The following is a 23,119-nucleotide window of genomic DNA, read 5'->3' as shown; positions in this document are numbered from 1 at the left end:
AGTTACAGATAGTAATAGCGTTATCTAGTAATAAAGAAGTTAAGATTTTGTAAAGGACTACCTGTGCCTTCCAGTATCTAAAGGGGGCTACAAGGATGCTAGAGAAGGACTCTTCATTAGGGACTGTAGTGGTAGGACAAGGGGTGATGGCTTCAAACTTAAACAGGGGAAGTTTAGATTAGATAATATGAAGAAGTTCTTTACTGTGAGGGTGGTGAGGCACTGGAATGGGTTGCGCAAGGAAGTTGTGAATGCTGAATCCCTGGCAGCGTTCAAGGCCAAGTTGGACAGAGCCTTGGGCGACATGGTCTAGTGTGAGGTGTCCCTGCCCATGGCAGGGGGTTGGAACTAGATGATCTTAAGGTCCTTTCCAACCCAAACCATTCTACGATTCTATCTTCGTTTTAGAATTGCATGTAGTGAGGAAAAACAGAGTTCCCTTAAAAGCTCACAGACCTTGAGGAAAGGTAGAAGACTGGTACATGAACCATCTGGATCGGAAGAGTAACAACTAACTTCAGAATGATTAGGGAGGCTGAAGCAATTTTGCAAATCTCAGCAAAACAGAAGATCATAGAATCAGAATAGTCTGGGTTGAAGGGACCTTCAAAGCTCATCTAGTCCAACTCCCGTGCAATGAGCAAGGACATCTTCCACTAGATCAGGTTGCCCAGAACCACATCCAGCCTGGCCTGGGATGTCTCCAGGGATGGTGCATCCGCCACCTCTCTGGGCAACCTGTGCCAGTGTTTTACCACCCTTATTGTAAAGAATTTCTTCCTCATGCCCAGCCTGAATCTCCCCTCTTTTAGTTTAAAACCATCACCCCTCGCCCTATCGCAACAGGCCCTGCTGAAATGTCTCTCCCCATCTTTCTTATAGGCCCCTTTTAAGCACTGAAAGGCCACAATAAGGTCTCCCCGGAGCCTTCTCTTCTCCAGGCTGGACCACCCCAACTCTCAAGCTTTTCCTCACAGGAGAGGTGCTCCAGCCCTCTGACTATTTTTGTGGCCCTTCTCTGGACCTTGGTTCTTTATAATACTAAAAATCACACCCCCTGAGATGAGACCCTCGCCCACAGAGACCCTTACTCATGGAACATGCATAGTGAAATAAATGTATACCCTTGCCTTCAGAGACGAGAGAATGTAAAAGCCAACGACTGCAGATAAAGACTGTTACATATCCAGAAAACACTCATTTCCACTATTTGAAATGTATAAAAGCAGGCAGACTGAGGGTGTGCTGGTTCTATGGAGTTACCACCTAGCACATATCTCTGCAAGACATGAGATAAATAATTCTATATGTTAATCTGTTCTCTGCACACCAGGTGAAGAACCCTGATTTTGGGACAATAGTACCGCCAGTAATCCAGCCTGTCTTCCATCACATGCCTGGGATATTTCAATGTACATTGGAAGCCAATGAATACACATTATCTCAATTGCTGAGATGAGCAGACATTCAAAATCAAAGCCAAGGCAATTTAGGTTAAAAAGTGATTCCCTGCTGCAGTTTGGAAAATAAAAGACCTCAAGGGAAACACGAGTGGGAACCCAACCTGCACCGTGTGGACAGGCGCGCTATTCCCCTCAGACACACCTTTCCAAACACCTCCAACAGAAAATTGTATTTGGAAATAACTATTTCTTACTAATAGCTTAATGAATAGTTCTAATGAACAGTTTATTTTGTGTTCCAGTGATTTTAAAGTATGAAGGTAAAATAGATAACAACCACGAAAACAGATTAATAAAAGCTTTGGTTTTAGCATGTAAAAGTACCATCATTTTCACTGCATTATTATATATGATAAAGAACAATCAGGCATTTGAATGTACAGGCAAACATTATAAGTAAAAAACACACCACAGTAAAGATTCAGAGTTAATTCCATTTAATTTGTTTTACAAAGTCAAAAACTTAGATTTAGTCCAATGCTTCCACAACAGATCCAGAGCAAACCAAGCCATGTGCTCTTACAGAACTAATACCACCGACTTCACCAATCCCTGATCCAAAAAAAAATTAAGAAAACTATGGGATAGGATCTGCATCTCAGATTTGATCAGCACCATTGCATCGGTATTCAGGTTTTTTTTTCAATGTACAGAAATGTTAGCCCCAAATCACATCTCAGTACAACATACTTGACTTCAAAAATCAGAGCTTGAAATGACTCTTCAAAGGACAGAAAACAACCTCCACTCTTCAGCCTCAGGAAGTCACCACACAAAACATAAGTAGCTGCTTGCAATTGGATTTGCCTTGTAAGTTGCAGTGCATTTTATGGTTCTAAAAGGAATGTTAAAGACGAAAATTCAAGGAGTAGGTAAATACAGACAACAGCAGTGCAGACTTCTCATATACTTTGATCCCTGTCCTAGAGTTGGGTAACTTCAGCCTCACTGGAGCACTCGTTTTGGAATAGAACCATGAAACACATCAGTTAAAATCAAACGTGTTCTACATTTAGAGAAGTTCACTGGTTCTCATTTTTAAAGCTGTCTCAAATAGTCAGGATTCACATTTCGAAGGACCTCACCAAAAAGACAGACTGGTACACACTTCAGAAAGAATTTAACCATCATTGCTAACAAGGAGAGTAACTCATTTCAAGCTCTGCATTTAAAGTACCCATAAACTTTTGCATAGCAAACCAGCACGTAACACAACTTGTGACATTTATCTACATTGTGTTATCACCACCTATTACAAAGAGCAGGCACTGAACTTTTAAAAACGTTATTATTACAAATTGTAAAGATTACATATGACTGAAAAGTTAGAATCCATATTCATGAACCAAGAATTTAAATACTTTTCGCAACGTTATCATCTTATGTGCATATTTATAGATGAGCAATTACACTTATTTTGGTTTTTGGCGCATTTCCCTCGAGTTCATAACCAAAAACCACACTGGATCATGTAAGCAAGGGAGCCCCCACGAGCTGGCTGACAATGAAGAATCCCTGCAAGTACCCAAAACGTGAGCTGGGAAAACATTACGCTCTGTCCATAGTACAAGTTTACCTCTTTAAATAAATATGCTCCCTTCTCGCTCCTGCCCATCCATCCAGGAACATGTGAGAACTTCTCTGCCCTTCACCCATGCGCACAATACATAGATGTGATGGACACTATACAACCAAGCTGTTCCTCAACAGCACAATGTCTGATCAAGTCTATGTGAGTATTTCTTAAAGCACAGTGCTATTTTAGTCCAAAGCACTCCCCCCCTTAATATCTATAAACAAATAAAGCCTATTTTTAAATCAATATTAGAAGCCAACAGTCTTGTTTCAGCTGTATCCTCAAAACAAGACTGGTTTGCTTGTTAGAAAGTACACCTACGATTGAAGATGTTTAAAACATTCGGTCTAGTGAGTATGGAACCTGCAGGAATTCCAAGCTTCTGAGATCAAGCTGCCTCCAAGTTAATTCTCCTTCATCTTTTTCAAATAACGAGCCCGTATTTGTTTGTTAGTTTTCAAGAGTAAATTAATGACAGTAGATGCAGGTAGAAGAGAGAAGATCCATCCCTAAAAGGAAAAAAAGGAGAAGTCTTAGCTTTTCATAGCTTGTACTAAGGGATATCTAACACTTACACACAGACATTACCAAGTTATGATTAGAAGTTAAAGAACACAAATAATTAATATTCAAAATTATTCTTACTCTTCCATAACAAACACTTAACAAAGGACATTCCAGATCCTTACGTTTTCCAAGGTGACTTACCATGAGTGCGTGGGGTATGCACCCGTTGGTCTGGGACTGCAGACCCACTGTGCCCAGCGCAGCTCTGACGTATGTTTCAGGACTGGGCTTATCGAAGGTTGGCTTGCGGATTTTGGACATCTTAGTAGCCACATAATATGGTAAAACACTCTGCACATAGGAAAGATCATGTTAAGCAGAGAACGCTTTCAGATTAATTTACATCAAGGAATTAAAATCATTGGAAGTTAGATAACCTGTACACTGAATTCCAGCTTGAGCCAGACTTCTTTTCAGTTCTAAGATCACAACATACAATATCAAAACCATTTTTCACCAGGTATCTTGTCATATTTGAAACGTGGCCTGTTGACAACCAGCATCCTCAGTTGGGGCCCTAGAAAAAACGCTTTTGCAAGTGTATGGTTGAAAAGCCTTTCTTAGAATTTGCTTTGTAAGCACAAAACTTCATTCCAGTTGTTTAACAGAAAATGCTGTAGTGTTGCTTCTCTGTAGTAAATCCCCAATGTTTGCTTGGGAAGGAGGCACAGAACCCAACACAGGGATTTTATACCTGAGTAACAGCTCCCCAGTTTGGTACCTGTAGAGAGAGAAGCATGAATGCAGGTGGAAGGAGAAAAGGGAACACTAGGAGACTTGGAACACTGAGCTTATAACTCCCCAGAGGCGCTCAGAGGAAGGAGGAGGTATTGGTACCACAGTGGAAGACATCAAGGAGAGAAGGAAGGATCAAGAAATGAAGCACAGTTAATGGGTAGCAAGATAGCAAGATTTGGAAGAAACAGAAGAAGTGATGCTGGGTCTCAGAACTACATGGCCCTGGCATAATGGAAAAGCAAGAGGAAGAGACATGGGTATATTGTTAACAAAGGGACACTGGTACCACAGTGGTGGGGCAAGATAGACCTGGGGAATCCAAAACCACATTCCACCTATCCCCAGCTCATGCTACTGGAGAAGGGAAACGCATATATAATTATACACTAGGAAGCAACCCTCTTTCCTCATAGTTATGGTTTTGGCATTGCTTTCAACTTGTCCTTAACCTAGGCCTCTAAAAGAGTAATCAAAAAAGCCCTGGTCTATAGCCACTTAATCAGATATTAAACACACCAGATCTCACAGGTTTAGAAAGGTTGGGACCTTACCAACACAATGACTTTCTAAGACACTGTCTGTGGCTGTACTAGTGATTCAGCATATACAGTCACTATCGCCCATCACAGTAGAGAGTGCTATGATACATGTTCCTCTACAGCATGGATCCACTTCTGCTATTCTAATGGATCTCAAAATGAGAATACTATTTCAAAACTCAATATATTTGGGCAAGTCACAGCTCAGAAACCTGCTTCCCCATGTTAGTCTCTGAAAGAACAACGACCACACATGCTTGACCTCAGAAACATCTACTATCACACTCTGAGGAGCATAGCACAGGGGGAAAGGATCACATGAAGTCTCACTGACCATTTATCCATACCATAGCTGTGCACATTCCAACAGGAATTTGACCACCACAAACAGGAAGCATTGGTATGTCTGCTCATTCCCTCACCTTAGAACATTAAAACCATGCACTTCTCTCTATAAATAGGATTTCAACAATATACTGCATGAGCCCACTTTCATGTGGAGATGAAAAACACAGAGACCTTAATTTCAGAAATGTAGGCAATTACCATTGCCTTTAAAGTCACCAAAAGCTACAAATGCTTGGATAAGAAAATTACTCATTCTATCACCATAACAGGACAGGTACCTAGTTTCAGCTTCACAATGTGAACTTCATCCACGTTTCAGATTATATGTCTAAACAGAATCTCTAGTTTGGTGTTTTAGAAAACAGTTCTAAGCTGCTTATTCACCACCAAATTACGTGTGCAACATCCCGCGTGGCACGATGGTCATAATTATGATTTACTTTCTGTCTTCCTCTGCTCACGAACAGACTTAAGTGAACTGCACTACCCAGTTAAGCCACTGGATAGCATGAAGGGGCAAACAATTGTGCATGAGGATACTTGAAAAAGCAAGCATACAGCAGCACTACTGGTTAGCTATTGATCCACACACTTCAAGGCACATAGAAGCATAGGATTACACTCCAACATTTCTTTGTCCCTCCCAAATGCTCTCCAGAAAACAGAAACAGGTATTTAGAGACATTAGATTTACAAGCTTCCTATTAACTGTGCCATATTTTAACAGCTATGAAGAGACTTGTTAAATCTACTAAGTTAGTTTCCCCCCCGCTTCTTCCTCTCCACAAGGAGCTTCGACATTCATGAATCCTATCTAAAACTGGCATGACGGATTTAAAACAAACTACCTAAAGCCTTTTAGCATTCTGCATTCAGGCAGACATAACCCACACCACCTGGGCAAGTAACTGCATAGTTTATCCAGGGAATGCTGAGCCTGCTTCTCCAGTTCCAAAACATGCCTCAAGAGTAGCTTATGTCAGTAAAATTCTCTTGCTCCCTTAAAACATTTGATACTGCTTACACCTCTGATGCTTATCAAAATTGGCCAGCACCCAGAATTGGGGTCCTTGATGTTGTACAGATGCAAGAAGTCAGATCTCAAGTGCTGAACAGAAGCCTCTGCTTATTATGCTACAGACACATGAAAATAAGCTCCCAAAGTCAGAATATCTCATTTACACCATTTTATCACCTATTTTAGTTACTTTAAAAAAAGACTGAACTCTCAGGTGTTTCCAAAGAAGTTTCTTTCCATTTCTTTGTGGGGAAAAGGAGGGTGGGAGACATAAAGGGGTAAGAATTGCAGCAGCCAAAGCTGACCTATATAGAAAACTAACAAGCTTTGGAGGAAGGAAGGCAATGCCACTAGCCATTAATTTGGTGACAACACACTTCTGTGAATACCTGGAGAGAGAGCTGGGCTTGTTCAGTGTGGTGAAAAGGAGGCTGGTGGTGACCCAATACCTGCCTAAAGTTATTTCAAAGGCAGTTATGAAGATGAGAGCCAAACTTCTCTTGGCAGTCCCAGACAGAATAACAAGAGGCAAACCTCTCAATTTTGGCTGTGGACTCTCAGACTGAACACTAAGGAGAAAGCCTTTTGCTAAGAGAGCAGCACAACACTCAGACAGGCTTCCAGACTACACTCAAACAGGCTGTCCAGACTGGCCACAGCATCTCTGCCCTTGAAGGTTTTCAAGATTTGGCTGGATAAAGCCACCCAGAACCAGCCCATAACTTAGTGTTAGCAGCAATCTCACTGCTGCTAGGCAATCCCACTGCTAGGAGCAGGAGGTTAGACTAGAAAGCTTTGTAGAGATCCCTTCAAATGAACACTGCCATGATTTTGTGATCTGATATTTTATATAGTGGATATGACAGAAGAAAACAGGTAGTGGAAGTTTTTACTGTTACACTTTTGCTAGGCATAGTAATGAGGTTAGAGGAGAAACGCCAATATCTAACTGAAGTTTAAAAAAGGGAGTAGAAGAAAGGGTTTAAGAACTAAGTATTTTTAGACATATTCAAAGAGCAAAAATTTTAGAAGATAGTGCAGAAATCATTCAGGGAGAGATTATTAAAAGAGTCTTGAGAGAAGTCGTTGTCATCTTCTTCCTCATTCCTTTTCTTTTTGCCTATCTCTTTCTCTCCGTGTAAGCACACACAGATTTTTAACCTATGCTATTACTGTGCTGCTTCTGTAAAATTAAGCAGGCTGGTCAGCCAGAAGGAGTATATTTTTAATCTAAAGATGGCAAAATTGCAATAAAAGCACTATATACTATCAAACCTAAGCTAAGCTTCCAGAAAGAAGGCAATCCCCCTGAACAAAAGTGATATACTTTAGGTTGAACTTCAGAGATTGGTAAAATCCTACCAGCATTATGGTAGGTTTCTCACACAGTGGTACTCTGCACATATTGGCATGGTAAAAGTTAACTGGTTTAAATGGTGATCTCAGCTGGAAGTGTAAGTGTGGAATTAAAAGTACCACACTTCTGAAGGTCACAGAGATGAACTAAGGGGGATGCAGTCTTCCCAAGCACTTGAAGGAGATACATCAGCTAGTCTTCACAGGAATGTACTTGTAATATTCATTAGTGGTTTACAGTGACTTAGGCTGGAACAAGGACATGGACTGCAATAAAATTAGCATAACAAATTGAAGCTGTGACAGGTATTGGTCATCAGGCCCACATAACTCAGAATGGCAATTCCCTGTCTGCATTTATGGGCAAAAAAGCAGTGCTGCCAGGAATTCAGCACCCTTAGCCAATGTGGGAGTTACAAAAAGACAGCTTACCACAACCTATACGATTTGTACAGGAAAATATAACTGAAAAGCCAGATTTAATTCTTCATTTGCTTATAATGTTAAAAATGGAAGACACTGAATACCTTTTTTCTAGCTTTTCCATACTCAAAAGCTAGAAAATCTTTCCCATATTATGTACATTCTACTATGGTGGCTAAAGGCCTTTAGCCAACACAAGCTACTGGGTTATTTACCTTTACAGTTTCAATAGGTACTCCATAGTCATAAATGAACAGTACCTTCATTCTCCTCTCAAACTGACAGTACTATGTAGACAAAATTTGGGGAGAAAGAGACAAATGCACACAGGAACAACACCTCTCAGATCTAACACTTCTTTCTCCTTCAGTCTCAGTTGCAATCTGTGACTACAGTACATGAAACAGATCAGAAGACCAACTGTCTGATAATCTGCAAGTAATACAATTGGAAACACACTGGGGAGATAGAAGTAATGTAGAAGGGTGAAAGTGAAAAGAGAGCTGTAAGAAACTTTCAGTATTGTAAAAACTGATCCATTGCAAGACAGTTTGGGGCTGAAGTCAGGAAATTACTTGGAAAAACCCTGTAAGAAGAAAAAGTAATGAGGGGACATAAATCACTAAAAGTTGCTCCAGCTTAATCCACTTCAAGAGCTGAGAGCACACACACACCACTCTGCATGCTGAACCTGTACCTGGTCAGGTAGTACCTCTGTAGCATCCTTCATTGCTGCCCACTGGTATAGCTGAAGGTACATCCAAGGATGCTAGGGCACAGCATCAAACACTCTAAGAAGTTATGCTTTGGGTGCTCTACAGCAAGTTATGACCTGCTATCAGCATAAACCTAATGTTCAGTCTTACCTCAAGAAGGTCTATCACAGTAGTTAGAACGCTTTCAGGGACCACCTATGCTATCTTCCTCTCCAATGCCAACAGACCCCAAAATAAACTGCGTCCCTTAAGATGTTTAATATAAGGTTTAAATCTAGGTTTAAATGAGGTTCCCATTAAAGCTATTCCTGCATGGGAATAGCTCACACAGCAATTGTCTTTTTTCTTAACACAATCCTCTCTCAGGAACTGGGACAGGACATTATACAAAGACAGGCCGAGAAAATTTGGGCTGTTCAGCCTAGAGAAGAGAAGCCATGTGGAGACCTCAGAGCAGCTTCCAGTATCTGAAGGGGGCTACAAGGATGCTGGAGAGGGACTCCTCATCAGGGACTGTAGCAATAGGACAAGAAGTGATGGCTTCAAATTGAAACTGAGGAAGTTCAAGTTAGATACAAGGAAGAAATTCTTTACTGTGCGGGTGCTGAGGCACTGGCACAGGGTGCCCAGAGAAGCTGTGGCTGCCCCATCCCTGGCAGTGTTCAAGGCCAGGTTGGACACAGGGGCTTGGAGCAACCTGCTCTAGTGGAAGGTGTCCCTGCCCGTGGCAGGGGGTTGGAACTGGATGATCTTAAGGTCCTTTCCAAACCTAACCATTCTAATATTCTATGATTATACTAAACATCTGGGACTAAACATCTGGATACTAAGCAGCAGGACACACCCTAATGATAAGTTCTTGTTTTGCTAAGTATGCTTAAAAGGAAAAAAAACCCGACACATCAAAAAGGTAACATAGCCTTAAGTTGGTAACAACTTCTCTATGGTTTTAGCTAGTAACAAAAGTTGTGCTCTCACACTTAATTATTACACAAATAAGGCAGACAACTTTGTGCATTATTCCTCATAGGGCCTTTGGAGTTGAGATCATAGAATGGTTTGGATTGGAAGGGACCTTAAAGATCATCTTGTTCCAATCCCCTGCCAGAGGCAGAGACACCTTCCACTAGACCAGGTTGCTCCAACCCCATCTGGCTGGTTTTGAGATCCACCATACAGAACAGGGGAATGACAGGCATGGACATAGACTAATTCTGTTCATAAGAGGATCCCTAACTGAATTTAAAAGAGATACACCACTGTCTTCACAGTACAGGTAACATACCATCTTGGTCAAATTGACTATTGCTCTGGAGAGCAAGAGATGTAATAAGTAATGAAAAACTCAGTGTTTGCAGGCAATGCTGGAAATCCCAGTTACATATGTATGTGAGAAGTAATATGAAAGCAAAATCCCATAAAGCTGCAAGAGACTCGCTTTTATGCCCATCAAAAATAATTAAAACCATGGAAGGTAAAAAATGGGAGGAAAAAAGCAAGATATTAGTAATGAGGAAACCCAGTAGTAAAGAAAATTAAATCAATCCATTACATACAAAGGGTCTTTGAGGCTTTTCTCTGTTCTTGCTGTTATGCTTACACTGCAGGCACCATTCTAATCTTTCGAGCAGTTGCCTGTTGAAATCTCTGTACAGATGCACTCTAAAAACTGTATTCCAGTAGATGAAGTTGTATAAAGAGGTATTCTATAGTTGCACACAGTTTTATTGAACATTTTATACTTAAAAGTTCAATTATCATGATTAGCTAAAAAAAAAAAAACCCAAACAATAACAACCCCATAACCAAACCATGCTCAAAAACCAACATGTTTTTTATTGCTTCAAGACATTGTTTCAGAGTAGCTTCAGCAAGTTGCTAATGGGATCAAAGGAAATCCTTATCTGTAATCTGAGTCACACATTCATGAATAAGAGAATATGCTGATTCCCTTTTGTTACCAAGACACCAATGTTGCTGTGGTAACCACACTTAGATGAAACAAACTCTACTCACCTGCACAATGATGCCCTTGCTCTTGTATTCTGCCTGGAGGCCTCGGGAGAAGAAATCCACAAAAGCCTAGAGAGAAAGAAGGGAAACATGTAGAATGCTACACATTAAAATAGAAACTATAGCTTGCAGGGTTTTGGAAGCATATTTGAATTACTACATAGTTTTCAAAGTGAAAACCCTTAGGTTTTCAGAGAAACTTTACATATTAGAGCAACTCCATCTGAATAGAAACTCTATGCTTTACAGTCTTTATACAGAAGTAAGGCTCAGTCTAAACAAACCAACCTTTTCAATTTAGAAGGAATACATAAATTCCTTTCCTTTAAAAACGAAAACCAGACTTTGTGTGTTCACTACTTATGTCACCTCCTTAGACTTTTTTTGTTTCAAGAGTGATTTAAGTAGGTTTCTCTTGTGCCTGGTTTTTAAAGCAGTGTTTAAATACTTTGCCTTCTGCCTTTACACTTTTAAGAAATGCTACCCTATGGTGACGCCTCTTCATAGTCCTGAAGTCCATCTCCTCTTCCAAATTTCTGGAAGCTTTAGAAATTACAAGACTAGAAGCTTAAAGAAAGAAGTGGAAAAGCTTAAGAGGTGGATGCTAGTGCCTGCCTTCAAGATGCCCTCACATCTGATACAGCTGCCTTCATAAGCATGTCAAGAAAGTATTGCCCCAATAACCCAAGGCTACTCAGCAGCTCAAACCAGCAGAGATTCACCCTCCCTAAGTGCTCCTAAACCACCTTCCCACTTTTCCCTCCTGCAGTCCAGTGAGACAAAAAAATCAGGTTCTACTATGGTTTCTTGGTTTAGTGAAACAACACAGCCAGGTAGGATGAATGGAGTACCTTCAACTGAAGGAACTAAACTTTCTTACCCATGCTTGAAGCTCAAATAAATACTAAAGCAGCAGCAGATTCTTCAGACTAGCTTGAAAACAAACAGCAAAGCTCCAGTACTGCACCTGCTTTACAGTCTTGCTTTGGTCACCAGGTCACCAATGGGTTAACACAAGTCCTAACTGAAACCAGCACTTAAATTTGCAGTGCCCAGTGTTTTTCCTATCAAGGTCATCCCATTGAACTCAGCTATACAAGAAGCAACAGAAACACTCCTATGCTACAGGGCTCTTTCTATAGACGCTCTTCTGAGCATGAACAAGATCCAAAAGAAAACTAGATTTTGCTGTGTAGCAGATAGATCTTTTTATTCTTCACCTTCAAGTTGCATGTACAAGCTAGAAGGGTGCTTATTAAACCAAGAAAAGCTCATCTTCTGTCCAACTGTTCTTTTCTTCTCCCTTTCCCTCAAGTGTAAGTTCTTAATGAAATTCAGTACTCAACATGAACCAGACTCGAAGTCTAGTCTAGCAGCAGTGATTCAAGTGAGCTAGCCATCCTATTGCAACAATAAGACACTTGTATAGACATGTGAGTAGTTCATTGCAGCCTCTGAACGCAGTTGCCAGATATATAACTGCAGAGTGTATCAATAATCTATTAAAAGTAAGTAAAAAACATTTTGTGCTAATCAAAGTGCTTTGATCATTCAATTTCTAACTATTTCTACATGAAAGAAGTCCTAAAATCAGTTTCAAATACAGAAAGACTATATAGAAGGACCATCATCTCTACCGGTTGCAAAGAGCTTGCACTAAAGAGAATGCTTACATGAGAAGAGAAAGCTATGCCCAGTATACAGGCTTTGGAGATTTTCTTATTGAAGAATTTATTTCAAGGCAAGTTGGGTATTCTACTTCCAGATGCTCAACCCCCCCCAACAACCTTTCACTTAAAACAGCCTTAAGAACTGTCTCTAAGGAAACATTCCCTGAATAAGCAGATATGCACTACATGCAAGATTTCTTCTCTTTGGATATCCAGTAACAAACCCAAATCCTAAAGACATAGGGGGGAAGTAATCATATTTCACTTCTCATTAGTATTACCATAGGTAGATAGGTAAATCAGTTAAAAAAATAGGACTATGATGCCTTTAAAAGTGTCTCATTTCATTGTAAAATTGGGAATTCTCTACGGGAAGGTTAAAGAGTTGGACTGCGTCTGTTCCCGATAATTAGCCAAAGCCATTGACTTAGACCTGAAGGATACTATGCTTTAAACCCCCTCTATATAGATGAGGCAAAAAAACCCCTAGACATTGCAGATACAGTCTTTCTATAGCTACATTAGGGGAGTCACTTTCATGCTTACTAATCTTGCTGTGGTAGAAGAAGACGAGCAGTGCTGAGAATAAGCAGATTACTTAACCTGTAATTGAGTTTCTTAGGAGGAGAGGAAGAAATATTTGAGATTCTCATTGAAAAAAAGACTAACCAAAGCAGTATAAAGCATATTATCACTAAAATCAGAAGCTCAATTCATTCCATAAAGCTGAAGGTGCCGTCACAACGAAAGTGACCTTTTGTATTAAAACACAGAACTGAGCTCTCAGGAAACAGCTATTTCTATCAGCTAAAACTAATTCAGGCTTTCATGATTTCTAAACTTAAACATCCCCTCCTTTAGTATGAATAAAACAGTGTGCATCAATTCCTTTAGGGAAATATGAAGACATTACTAAAGGTCTAGAGGAAATGTAGGTCTCTTCTGACATGAATGACACTACTGAAGGTTTCTTCATCCTGCCGAGGTTCTGCTTAGACCCTGAAATCCTTGAGGTATTTAAGGTGATTACTAGGTGTGCCTGAAAAAACTGTAGTGCCATATAGCTTTAATACCAGTGTAAATGTCTCTTGCATTTAGTTTTATCAGTTCTTTAGTCTTAGTCATTAGTCTTTACTGTGTTAACTGCACGTCTTTTAGGGGAAGATTTTTAGGAGCCCCTGTAAGTATCTTTGGGGAAGGATGGTAATAAGACCAGCTGCAGAAAGACAAAACTGTCCCAAGGACACAAAGAGAAAGCAGAGCAGATAAATTTAACATGAAATGTAGATCTAGAATAGTACTATGAACTAGTAAAATAAACCAACCTATTGTGGAAGACAACTGGAATTTCAGTGTTTGGCTAAGCAGGGAGCCCCTCACCCTACAAATGAGCATATGAAAGACAGAAAGAAGAAGCAACAAAATAGAAACATAAAACATTATTGGGTACTTAGGACTAAAATCCAAACCAGAAAGAAAAGACTAGCAAAGGATATTAAGGGTAGTTTACCTGCAAAGTACACTAGTTTGAAGAGGAATTTCAGAGAAATGAGGGTCTGTTGAGGCATAAGGGACACAACCTAAAGGATAGGAAAAGGTTAAGGTATTCATTCAACACTTCTCTTGCTTTGCACAGCCAAAGGCTGCTCACATGCCTCTGCATGCACCAGTTTTGTTTAATGAAAGAGATAGGCAGAGGCAGCAACAATTTAGAGACTACTCGGAGAAGCTGGATGTATTCAAATACATAGAGCAACCATGGGTTCATTCAAGAGGGCTGAAAGAACTAATCCACGTGCATATAAGTCTGCTCTCTACGGTATCTGAAAAACAATGGAATCTAAGGGAGATCTTCAACAACTGCAGAGGGCTAATATACCCTTCTTGAAAAGCTAAGAAGGATCCCACCAGCTTTAACTCAGTTTGTGGAAAGACCATGGAGCCCACCTCTTGAAATTCATTTTCAGGCACATAAAGGACAAGAAGATACATCAGAAACAGTCAACACAGATTTATCAACAGCAAACTGCTTTCTACAATGGAGTGGACAAGCTTTGTGGATGAAGGAAACAGATGTTTCGTATATAAAATATATGTGTGTGTGTAGAGAGATATTTTCCTTTCAGCAAAGCTTTTGAACACCATTTTCTGCAGCATTCTCATTTGGAAATTGAGCAGATACATGCTGAAAGACAAGCTGCTGGCCAGACTGAAAATTGGCTGGACCACCAGGCTCAAAGGGCTGTGATTAATAGCTTGACATCTGGCTGATAACAAGCAGAGAGCCCTACAGATCAACACTGAGGCCCATATTCTTCAGCATCTCCTATCAGCGACGTAGATGATGACACAGAGCACACCCTCAGCAACTTTGCAGATGACAACATCAGATGGAATGGCTGACACGACAGAGCTGCAATCCAGAGAGACCCTGATAAACCTAATTGTTGTTAAACATCCTGAGATCTCTTCACTGGCACAAAGTGAAGTGCAAAGTTCTGCATATAGACTGGGATAACACCACGCCTTCACTTTGGTTGAGTAGCAGCCCTGCTGCAAAGAACCTGGAATTTATGGTGGCTGTCAGGGAGAATACAAGCCAATAATCCACTCACTGCGAGAACATCAAATGACAGAGTGGACTATGTTAGCAGGATGGATGGTCAGCAGATCAAGGGAAGTTGACTGTTTGCTAATGATGAGGCCCTAGAGCTCTATCCTTTCTCTTACCTGAAATGTTAAACTAAAGGCAACTAATAAGAAAGGAGGACAAATGTTTGCTTACAACAAGCACCGGAAGAGTCCTACTTAAATAAATACATATATAAATATATATACATGTGTATTGAAGATACATATCTTCAGTAAGATACGGGGGGTAGAGGGAAGTTTCAAATTCAAAAACGTCAATGTCCTTTCTCAACCTCACACTAAGTTTGCTTAGTACAATAGCATCCTTTCCATGTAAAAGTAGAATGCAAGATGAAATATGTAAAATAGTCATTTCCATGACAATAAACCCTTGCACTCATTTTTCTCTCATCCTTCCAGCTTCTGCTATTGGAAGAAGTTAACTCATGACTTTTAGTTCATGAAAGCACCACTAGATGGACATCAAAACATTTATTCTTGTAGTGTTGGCTTATGTTTGACACTTGATTTCAGTGTGGAAAAGAGCACTTACCTTGGTCGCGGAGTAAAGAGTCAGCAGCGGAGTTGGATACATCCCAGCAGCAGAGGCGATGTTCAGGACTACCCCTTTTGATCTGAAAGGCAGTGAAAAGATATTATCATGAAATAAAGGAAACATCTTATGTTTCAGAAAATTACTGCAAGCCTAAAGAAAACCTTTAGGGCGGAGATTAAGATCTGTTTTAAAACCCCAACCAAATCCTAAACTGAGATTGACTAATAAGACTTTAAGCACAATTAGAAGTATTCAAGCAACTGGTATAAATCAGCAATTTATACCAATTTGTATTTGAGGTCAATACAGCAAGAGAATCAAGTTCCATACATATATATGCACATACACACACTGGGCTAAGCTATGCAAAACCAACTGAGTGAAGCTGCACAAGTCCAAAAGGCGACTTCTAAATCTCAGGCCATGGTAGCAGAAATGGCAACACAAGTTTGTTGTACAGTTTACACTTTGAGAATCCCTTTCATCTTCTAAATGTTACTCCATGATGGATCTTCAAGATAGGATGTATCTGAATCTACTGCTCAAAGACAGAGGTGTTTTAATATAGTATGGAAGATATTCAGTGGATTACTACAGAAAGTAAGAGTTGGTTTACAGCATATTACAGTAACACTGAAGGTATTCCACAAGAACATTTCATTAAGGACACCAGTCTGAGCCACTACCTGCTCTGCCAAGCACATGTAAAGCATGTGCAAGTAGGACAAAGACTCACGGATTTCCCAACCCAAACTGATTCTGAGCATGTTTAAGCCTAGTTTTACCTACAAAACCAGACATACTACTTAGTGCTACGTAGAAAGACAAATTAGTTTTAACAGGTTGAGGCAAATTATGGCAAGCATGCTGTTAGAAGGTGCTACCAGACAAGCCAACACAGTGAAAGACGCATCTCTGCTTCTTCTCACCCCGTAGAAAATTCAAGCCAGTTTACCTGAACATACTAAGTATGGTGCGTTTAGTGCAGAGTGAGAGCATTCATGCAGGTAGTTCAACTCCTGCAGATTCACATATGAGTTTCTCATCATATTTGTTCATCTAGGTATACCCTAAGCTGCTGCTGCCACAATGATTTGGGTAACCATCTTAAAAATACACCATTTAAGCATCCACTAAAAATCAAAATGATGTAACTCTTCAAATCATGACAATAGAGTGAAACCAACGTGGCTTCAGCCAAGATACAAGTGTGAATTAAATCTGTGACTGATTCACCTCTGGAAATGAGGTGGCTACATGGTGGAAAGGAACCATTTCAGTCATTCAGGATTTCAAACTCCTTTGCCAAAGCTTGTTGTATTTTTCAGGAGTTATCTGCAAGGTTTGGTTGGTGAAATAAAGTAGTAACATGGATCAAACTATGGAGCATGAAGGAAATAAGCCCACACATTAATAATGAATTTTCATGACAGCAAAAGGTTAACAGTGGATGCTCGAAGTTTTTCATATCAAGACAGGTGGTGCTGTGATATTTATTCATGAGCTCAAATAGGGATTAGCAGTGAAATGAGTATTCATGCAGTTTTTAAGAGATTACCAGATTGGAGAATCCTATAAGGAACTTTTTGAAGAGCTCAGACTGGTGTGTGAACAGACTACAGAATGGCAGATGAAAAATCAGTATTAACAAAACCAACAATGCATCCTGAAGAAAATAACATGAATTCATCATAAACCTCAACTATCCATTCCCTGGAAAACCTGAGCAAGGAGCTCTCTTTTGCGCAGCAGTCATCGAAACCACCCAAAGAAGAGCATGGTGGGAATGGCAGGGACAGATCCACCACCACTGAAATCCCACGTGACAGTCTACAAAACACTTTTATCCCTCCAAATATAGGACTGAAATATTAAGAACCCGATGATATAAGAAAGGGGAAAAGAAGAAATAAAAAACAACCCTTATACATCAATGAGGTGAAAAGATTGGTTCAATTTAGCTGTTCAAGAGACTATTAAGAGCAGCCATAATAAGAGTATACAGACTAATGAATGACAAAGATCAAGATCTTGATTTATCCTCTTAGAATACAAAGGAAAGATGGCATTTATTTAAATGAAAGAGTGGAATTTAGATGTGATAAAAGGAAGTGCTCTTCCCATAGTCAGACTATGGGAGTACTTGTCACAAAACTTAATTGAGGACAAAAGCTTAACAGGATTCAAAAAAGGGTTAAGGGTTTATATGGATAAACATGAGCCTCATGCTTATAAAACACACTAAAGCTTTAGAGGAGAGATTGGCATTCAGGCTGTAAAGCAGCATCTGGCTAGACTGCAACTTTCCAGCAGAGGCAGTGACCATCAGCTTGGTGCAGTGAGGTCCAACCCAGTGAAGAAAACACCACAAATGAACAGCAGCCCCCTGCAGAAGCTCCATGGGTTGGTCTGTCTGAAGCAGTCAATGCCACTGTGGGTTCTGTGGTTTGTAGTTTCTTATTCATAAAGAAAACAGGCCTAGCCTTAAAAGCTCATAACTTAAATCCTCCAGATAAAAGGAAACTGAGAAGCATCTTGTAGGGGAACACGTCCAATTACTCCAATTACAGTTTTGCTTCTTAGAGGAATCACAGAAGAAATGTTTTGAGGGATCATCTGAAGAATTACACAAAGCAGCAGTGTGGCAAAAAGAAACATTGGCTCCATCCAACTCAACTGTACAGTTAATGACAAAAGAAGTTGAAGGTGAGGAGAGCCAGGTCCACACCCTCACACCTCCCCATCATTCTACCTTAAGTGGTCCAGCACTGCGGAGGCTATATTTAGCCATCTCCCTGTTGCTGTGGCAACCAGCGCCTGCTCTAGCTGCACGCCGAGTGGAAAGAGCAAGCTTCCTCTGTAATGTAATTATGCACTTGCTACTTCCCTGGCAATAAATACCATAGTTTGATATTTGTCTAGAAACAGTCAACTGGTTTCTGTTGTTGTTAGGGTTTTCGTTTTGTTCCCAAAGACACCAAGCCTCGATTTGCAGTTCTAGGAGTCTCCCACCTTAGACAGTAAGCCTCAAAATTTACAGAGGAACTGCTCATTTAAGTGTAATAGGAAGCTGCAGATTATAAATTGTCACTTTCAGTGTTCAGAGCACAGGAGAGGAGCCACAGCAGAGAATCTAAATGCCATTACCAGAAGTGGCATTCATCTAATGCTGCTCTGTTTATTATAAATAAAAAGACACACCAAGATGCACTTGTGTTTTCTCCTTATAGACTGGATGCAAAGCATGTAAAATCTGCTCTACTTCTGTATTTGCCTTGTAATATCTTGCCATAAACCCAACATTCAAGTACATGAAAGCACACACTAACTATAGCAAGATGCTATAGCATGCTACGTCACATCTATCTACTCTATATGATATTCTCCTTGAACAAGTGAGGAATAATGATGAGTTTCCTAGTCTGGTTTTATTTTTAGAGCCTGAAGCCCTCTTTCCTAACCCACTGTCCTATGTGAGAAATTCATGGATGGCCCAAAGAGCAACTGAGTGCAAGCACCATTCATTCATGCCCTTGGATTCACTGGACATCCATGTCCTCCTGTGGTTACAGGCTCTTAGTGGTGTTACTGGCCTGTGAGCTATGACTATGCAGGAATTGGCAGCTGCAGACAGTGCTTCTGTGCACTGCAAACCAACTGACATCACAAAACCAAAGAGAAAATGGAAGCTTTTTCACATGTTTTGCCCTGGGACAGAAAGCAAGACCTTCATTCAAATGGAGCAGTCATTTAAAGTGGCTCCTCACACGAAGGACCAAGTTCAAGATGGGTTTGGGGAGTTTTTTAACCACTATTAACCTTTTCTTTCCAGGCATCTTCTTGCACATTTATCCTTGAGATTCCTGAGGTAATCATGTAGTTAGGAAAAGTGAGAAGAAACATGACGCAGTGTGCTCAAGGGTAGCCTTGAAGTCAGCAGGATCCTGGTTTGCTGCCTTTCATTCAAATCATCTTACTCAGGTTAATACGTAACAGAAGAACATACACAGGATATTCCAAAAGTAAAGTAGACATCATTCTGTCCTGAGAAGCTGAAGAGATCAACTGTGCCAAATGGATAATTATGACATTTCTTTACACAAAGAAGAAACTGAGGCAAGAAATTGTTAGAGCTTCAAAGTTCCAAAACCTGATACATTAAATCCTTTGAAAGCAGAATGGCTTTGGTCATGTTGGCATCTTCAGAGGGCTGTGGTTTCACAAAAGGCAGGTCCATGTATCTAACAACGGTAGTAGATGGGCAAGAAGTAACTTTATTTACAAACCCTGCATAGCTACCACCACCATACTATAATCCCCATCCTCTACTCCACCTTTATTGGAATATAGTACACCCCTGCCCCAGAGCTCTATCTTGGGTCTTCTTTTCTAATTTGAATTTCTTTACATGAAATTAACTCATTCTTATCTTGTGATTGTTTTAACTATGAAAACTAAGCTCACCACCACCCTGATGTGCTGGACACTGACTCTCGTACTGGCCAGCATCTTGGACAGTTTGTATCCATAAAGAAACTTCAGTTTAGCTGTGAAACATTTGCTCTGCATCTATGCAACACTTGAATAACTGAATCAAAACCTGCAATGAAGACTCCCAGAGAACAGGATGATAAAAGAAATACCTTTTTTTTTTTTCCTTAATCTTTCATTTGCAGCTTTTGCCCATATATATGCTTCTCCTACAGTACTCGCTTGGAGCAATACTATGGTGACTCTCATGCATGGTTCTATACAGCTTTCTTCAGTATCGCAAGCATAGCTCAGACCTGACCTAGTGCAAACGCCAGCTAGCTGGGTTTAGAACCACAGAATGGTTTGGGCTGGAAGGAACCTTAAAGCTCATCCAGTTCCAACCCCCTGCCACGGGCAGGGACACCTTCCACTAGAGCAGGTTGCTCCAAGCCCCTGTGTCCAACCTGGCCTTGAACACTGCCAGGGATGGGGCAGCCACAGCTTCTCTGGGCACCCTGTGCCAGTGCCCCAGCACCCTCACAGCAAAGGATTTTTTCCTACTATCTAATCCAAATCTCCCCTCTGGCAGGTTAAAGCCTTTCCCCATTGTCCTGTCCTTACATGCCTTTGTAAAAATTCCCTCTCCAGATTTCTTTTTGACCCCTTTAGGCACTAGGAGCTGCTCTAAGGTGTCCCTGGAGACTTCTCTTCTCCAGGCTGAACCAACCCAACTCTCAGCCTTTCTCCATAGGAGAGGTGAAGACCTCTGCAGCACCACAACAAAGATGGCAAACAGCTTGGGACAGTCAGGATCAGCTAGAAAACAGCCTGGTGGGACTATGTGGAATCTGTGCACCTTTTTGATTCACCTGGGACCTGGCTAGGAAGTCAGTACACGTCTTGTGTAGCAACAGTGGTGTGCATTAGCTATTATTTTAAAGAGCTGGCCTCCAATTCTACTTTTCCAAATGATCACAGACTTTCCTCAATATACCTCCTACTGTATAATGAGAACATACTCTTTGCATCCATTTTCCTTACAATGACTTAGAGAAATAGCCTTAAGAAGGTTATTCCCAGGAACTGTAACCACCCCCTCAGAATAGCAGGTTGTTGAGTTAGTGCTGATGAGTCAGACGGGCTTTTTAATTCTGTTCTAAAAGGAATCACCACAACAGTGGAGAAGGGAGAGGGAAAATAAAAAGGGAATCGAGTGGAAAAGGCTTCCACCGTCTGATGATTCATGCACCATCAGCGTGACTCACCCAGCATTACTCTGCCATTAAAACATGGAGACTGGGGCTGATTAGTCACAGTAATGAATTTTTCAAGAAAGGATTCTCCCCTATAAATAATGATGACTTTGTCTGGATAGTGTTGCTGTGACTCACCTTTCCAGCATGCCGGGCAGCACCAGTCGTGTCATCTGCAGAAAGAAAACATTCGTGATGGCTGAGAATGCAGACACCAGACAGCGAGAGACCGAGGGAAGCCTCCCTTCCTCCCAAAGCAGCTGCCACCCCCTCCACCCCAACCATGGCTCGGGGAAGCAGGGACCATACTTTGCGTAGGCTGTTTATTTTTATTCTACCTGGATAACTTGGCTCTGTCAAGTAGTGTGTGTGCACTGAATTGGTGAACCCATCCAGCTAGTAGCATAAGAGTAAATAGAATTCCTTTTCCACTCTGCAGCATCAGTGGCCTCTAAACAACATTAAAACACCAGAGTACCACGGTACACATATGATCTTTCTCTTCCTACAAAAAAGCATCTGTCTTCCTTAAGACTGACTAAATTTACCACCCATGCCAAGGCTCCAGACAATATCCAACCCATTTTAGCTAGGCTAAATGAGCTGCTGGTTTTAACTTAAATATAAATTGTGGAGCAGCAAGAGCACTGGACAGAAAGAGTGAATATGAGTTTCCCACATTATGTTACCTACAGAAAACATTTAAGACCCCCAAAACATTTCTTGCTGATTACACAGATGGTTTCGCACTGAGGAACCTACACTTCCACAAGGAAAGTAGCTTGGCAAACCTCCTTACTGCTCAGGAGGCTCCTGCCTTCCTTATGACTCTGAGCAATCTATTTACAACCTGGCTGAAGGATTCTCCAGAGCTTCTAAAACAAGCTTCCCTATTGCAGACAGAGCAGCTCTGACAAGGGAAACAAATCAAGCATTGATCCAAACTTTGACAACTTTAGTGTGAAATAGTTCATTTTCTTACTACTAATTACTACCACCCTAAAATAAGATTCACATCCAAAATCTCTGCCTTTAAGTAGTAATGTCATCAAAGTTCAGCTTGTGCCAAATATTACCTGTCCCCAACTAGCGCTGTTAATAAATGTTGTGTCACTGACACCAAAGACAGATCAGACAAGGAATATAAATTACTGCCACTTTTCACATCTTTACAAGGTGTTCCAAACAAAGTTCTTGAGAACACACTGAGGAGGGTGTAATAAAATACTAATGGCACCAAAATGTAATGGCACTCCCACTGATACCAAATTGTCGTGATAGCTTAAAACATGAAGTATTTGAGCAGTATAGCAGGAAAAACACACCAAAAAATAGAAGATATCAGCATGTACAGGATTACAGAACATCTGTAAGCACGTTCATTGCAAAGAAACCAATATTATTGCAGCAAGCTCTTCATATTACTATCACCACTGCATTAGCCTTTACATATGAATGAGTCTGGGTGTGGGGTTTTTTTGTTTTATAATATAAAATACATGCTTTCAGGAGTAAAGGAGAAAAATCACAACAAAAAACAAAGTTTCAAGTCGATTGCAGCTGACACCAATAAATGGTAGAGAAGGGATGTGGTTTGTATTTTAGTGGCATTTCTCACTTAGAATAGATTCTGCCATCAGCCATGCTGCATGACAGCTTTGATAAGGAACTATACAGGCAGGAGTCGAGCAGACCTTGCTGTCATGAAGTCGTCTGTTGACATACTTAACTCTCAGCACTGCCCCAGAAGTCAAACTAAGTAGTCAAGAGTTGGTAAAC

At 40.6% G+C, this 23,119-nt stretch overlaps 1 protein-coding gene across 1 annotated transcript in view; it reads right to left on the bottom strand.

The window, feature by feature from the left end:
• Positions 1-1,883: 1,883 nt before the first annotated feature.
• Positions 1,884-23,119, bottom strand: part of HSD17B12 (hydroxysteroid 17-beta dehydrogenase 12) — a 90,317-nt gene continuing 69,081 nt past the window's right edge. The window contains 5 exon segments of the mRNA XM_030482340.1: positions 1,884-3,548; positions 3,748-3,897; positions 10,761-10,826; positions 15,612-15,693; positions 21,479-21,513. Coding sequence (XP_030338200.1) covers positions 3,444-3,548; positions 3,748-3,897; positions 10,761-10,826; positions 15,612-15,693; positions 21,479-21,513 — 438 coding nt within the window. The 3' untranslated portion in view covers positions 1,884-3,443.

The sequence above is a fragment of the Strigops habroptila genome, chromosome 4 (assembly GCF_004027225.2).
Source record: "Strigops habroptila isolate Jane chromosome 4, bStrHab1.2.pri, whole genome shotgun sequence".
Lineage (NCBI taxonomy): Eukaryota > Metazoa > Chordata > Aves > Psittaciformes > Psittacidae > Strigops > Strigops habroptila.
This window is presented reverse-complemented; position numbering and strand designations above follow the sequence as displayed.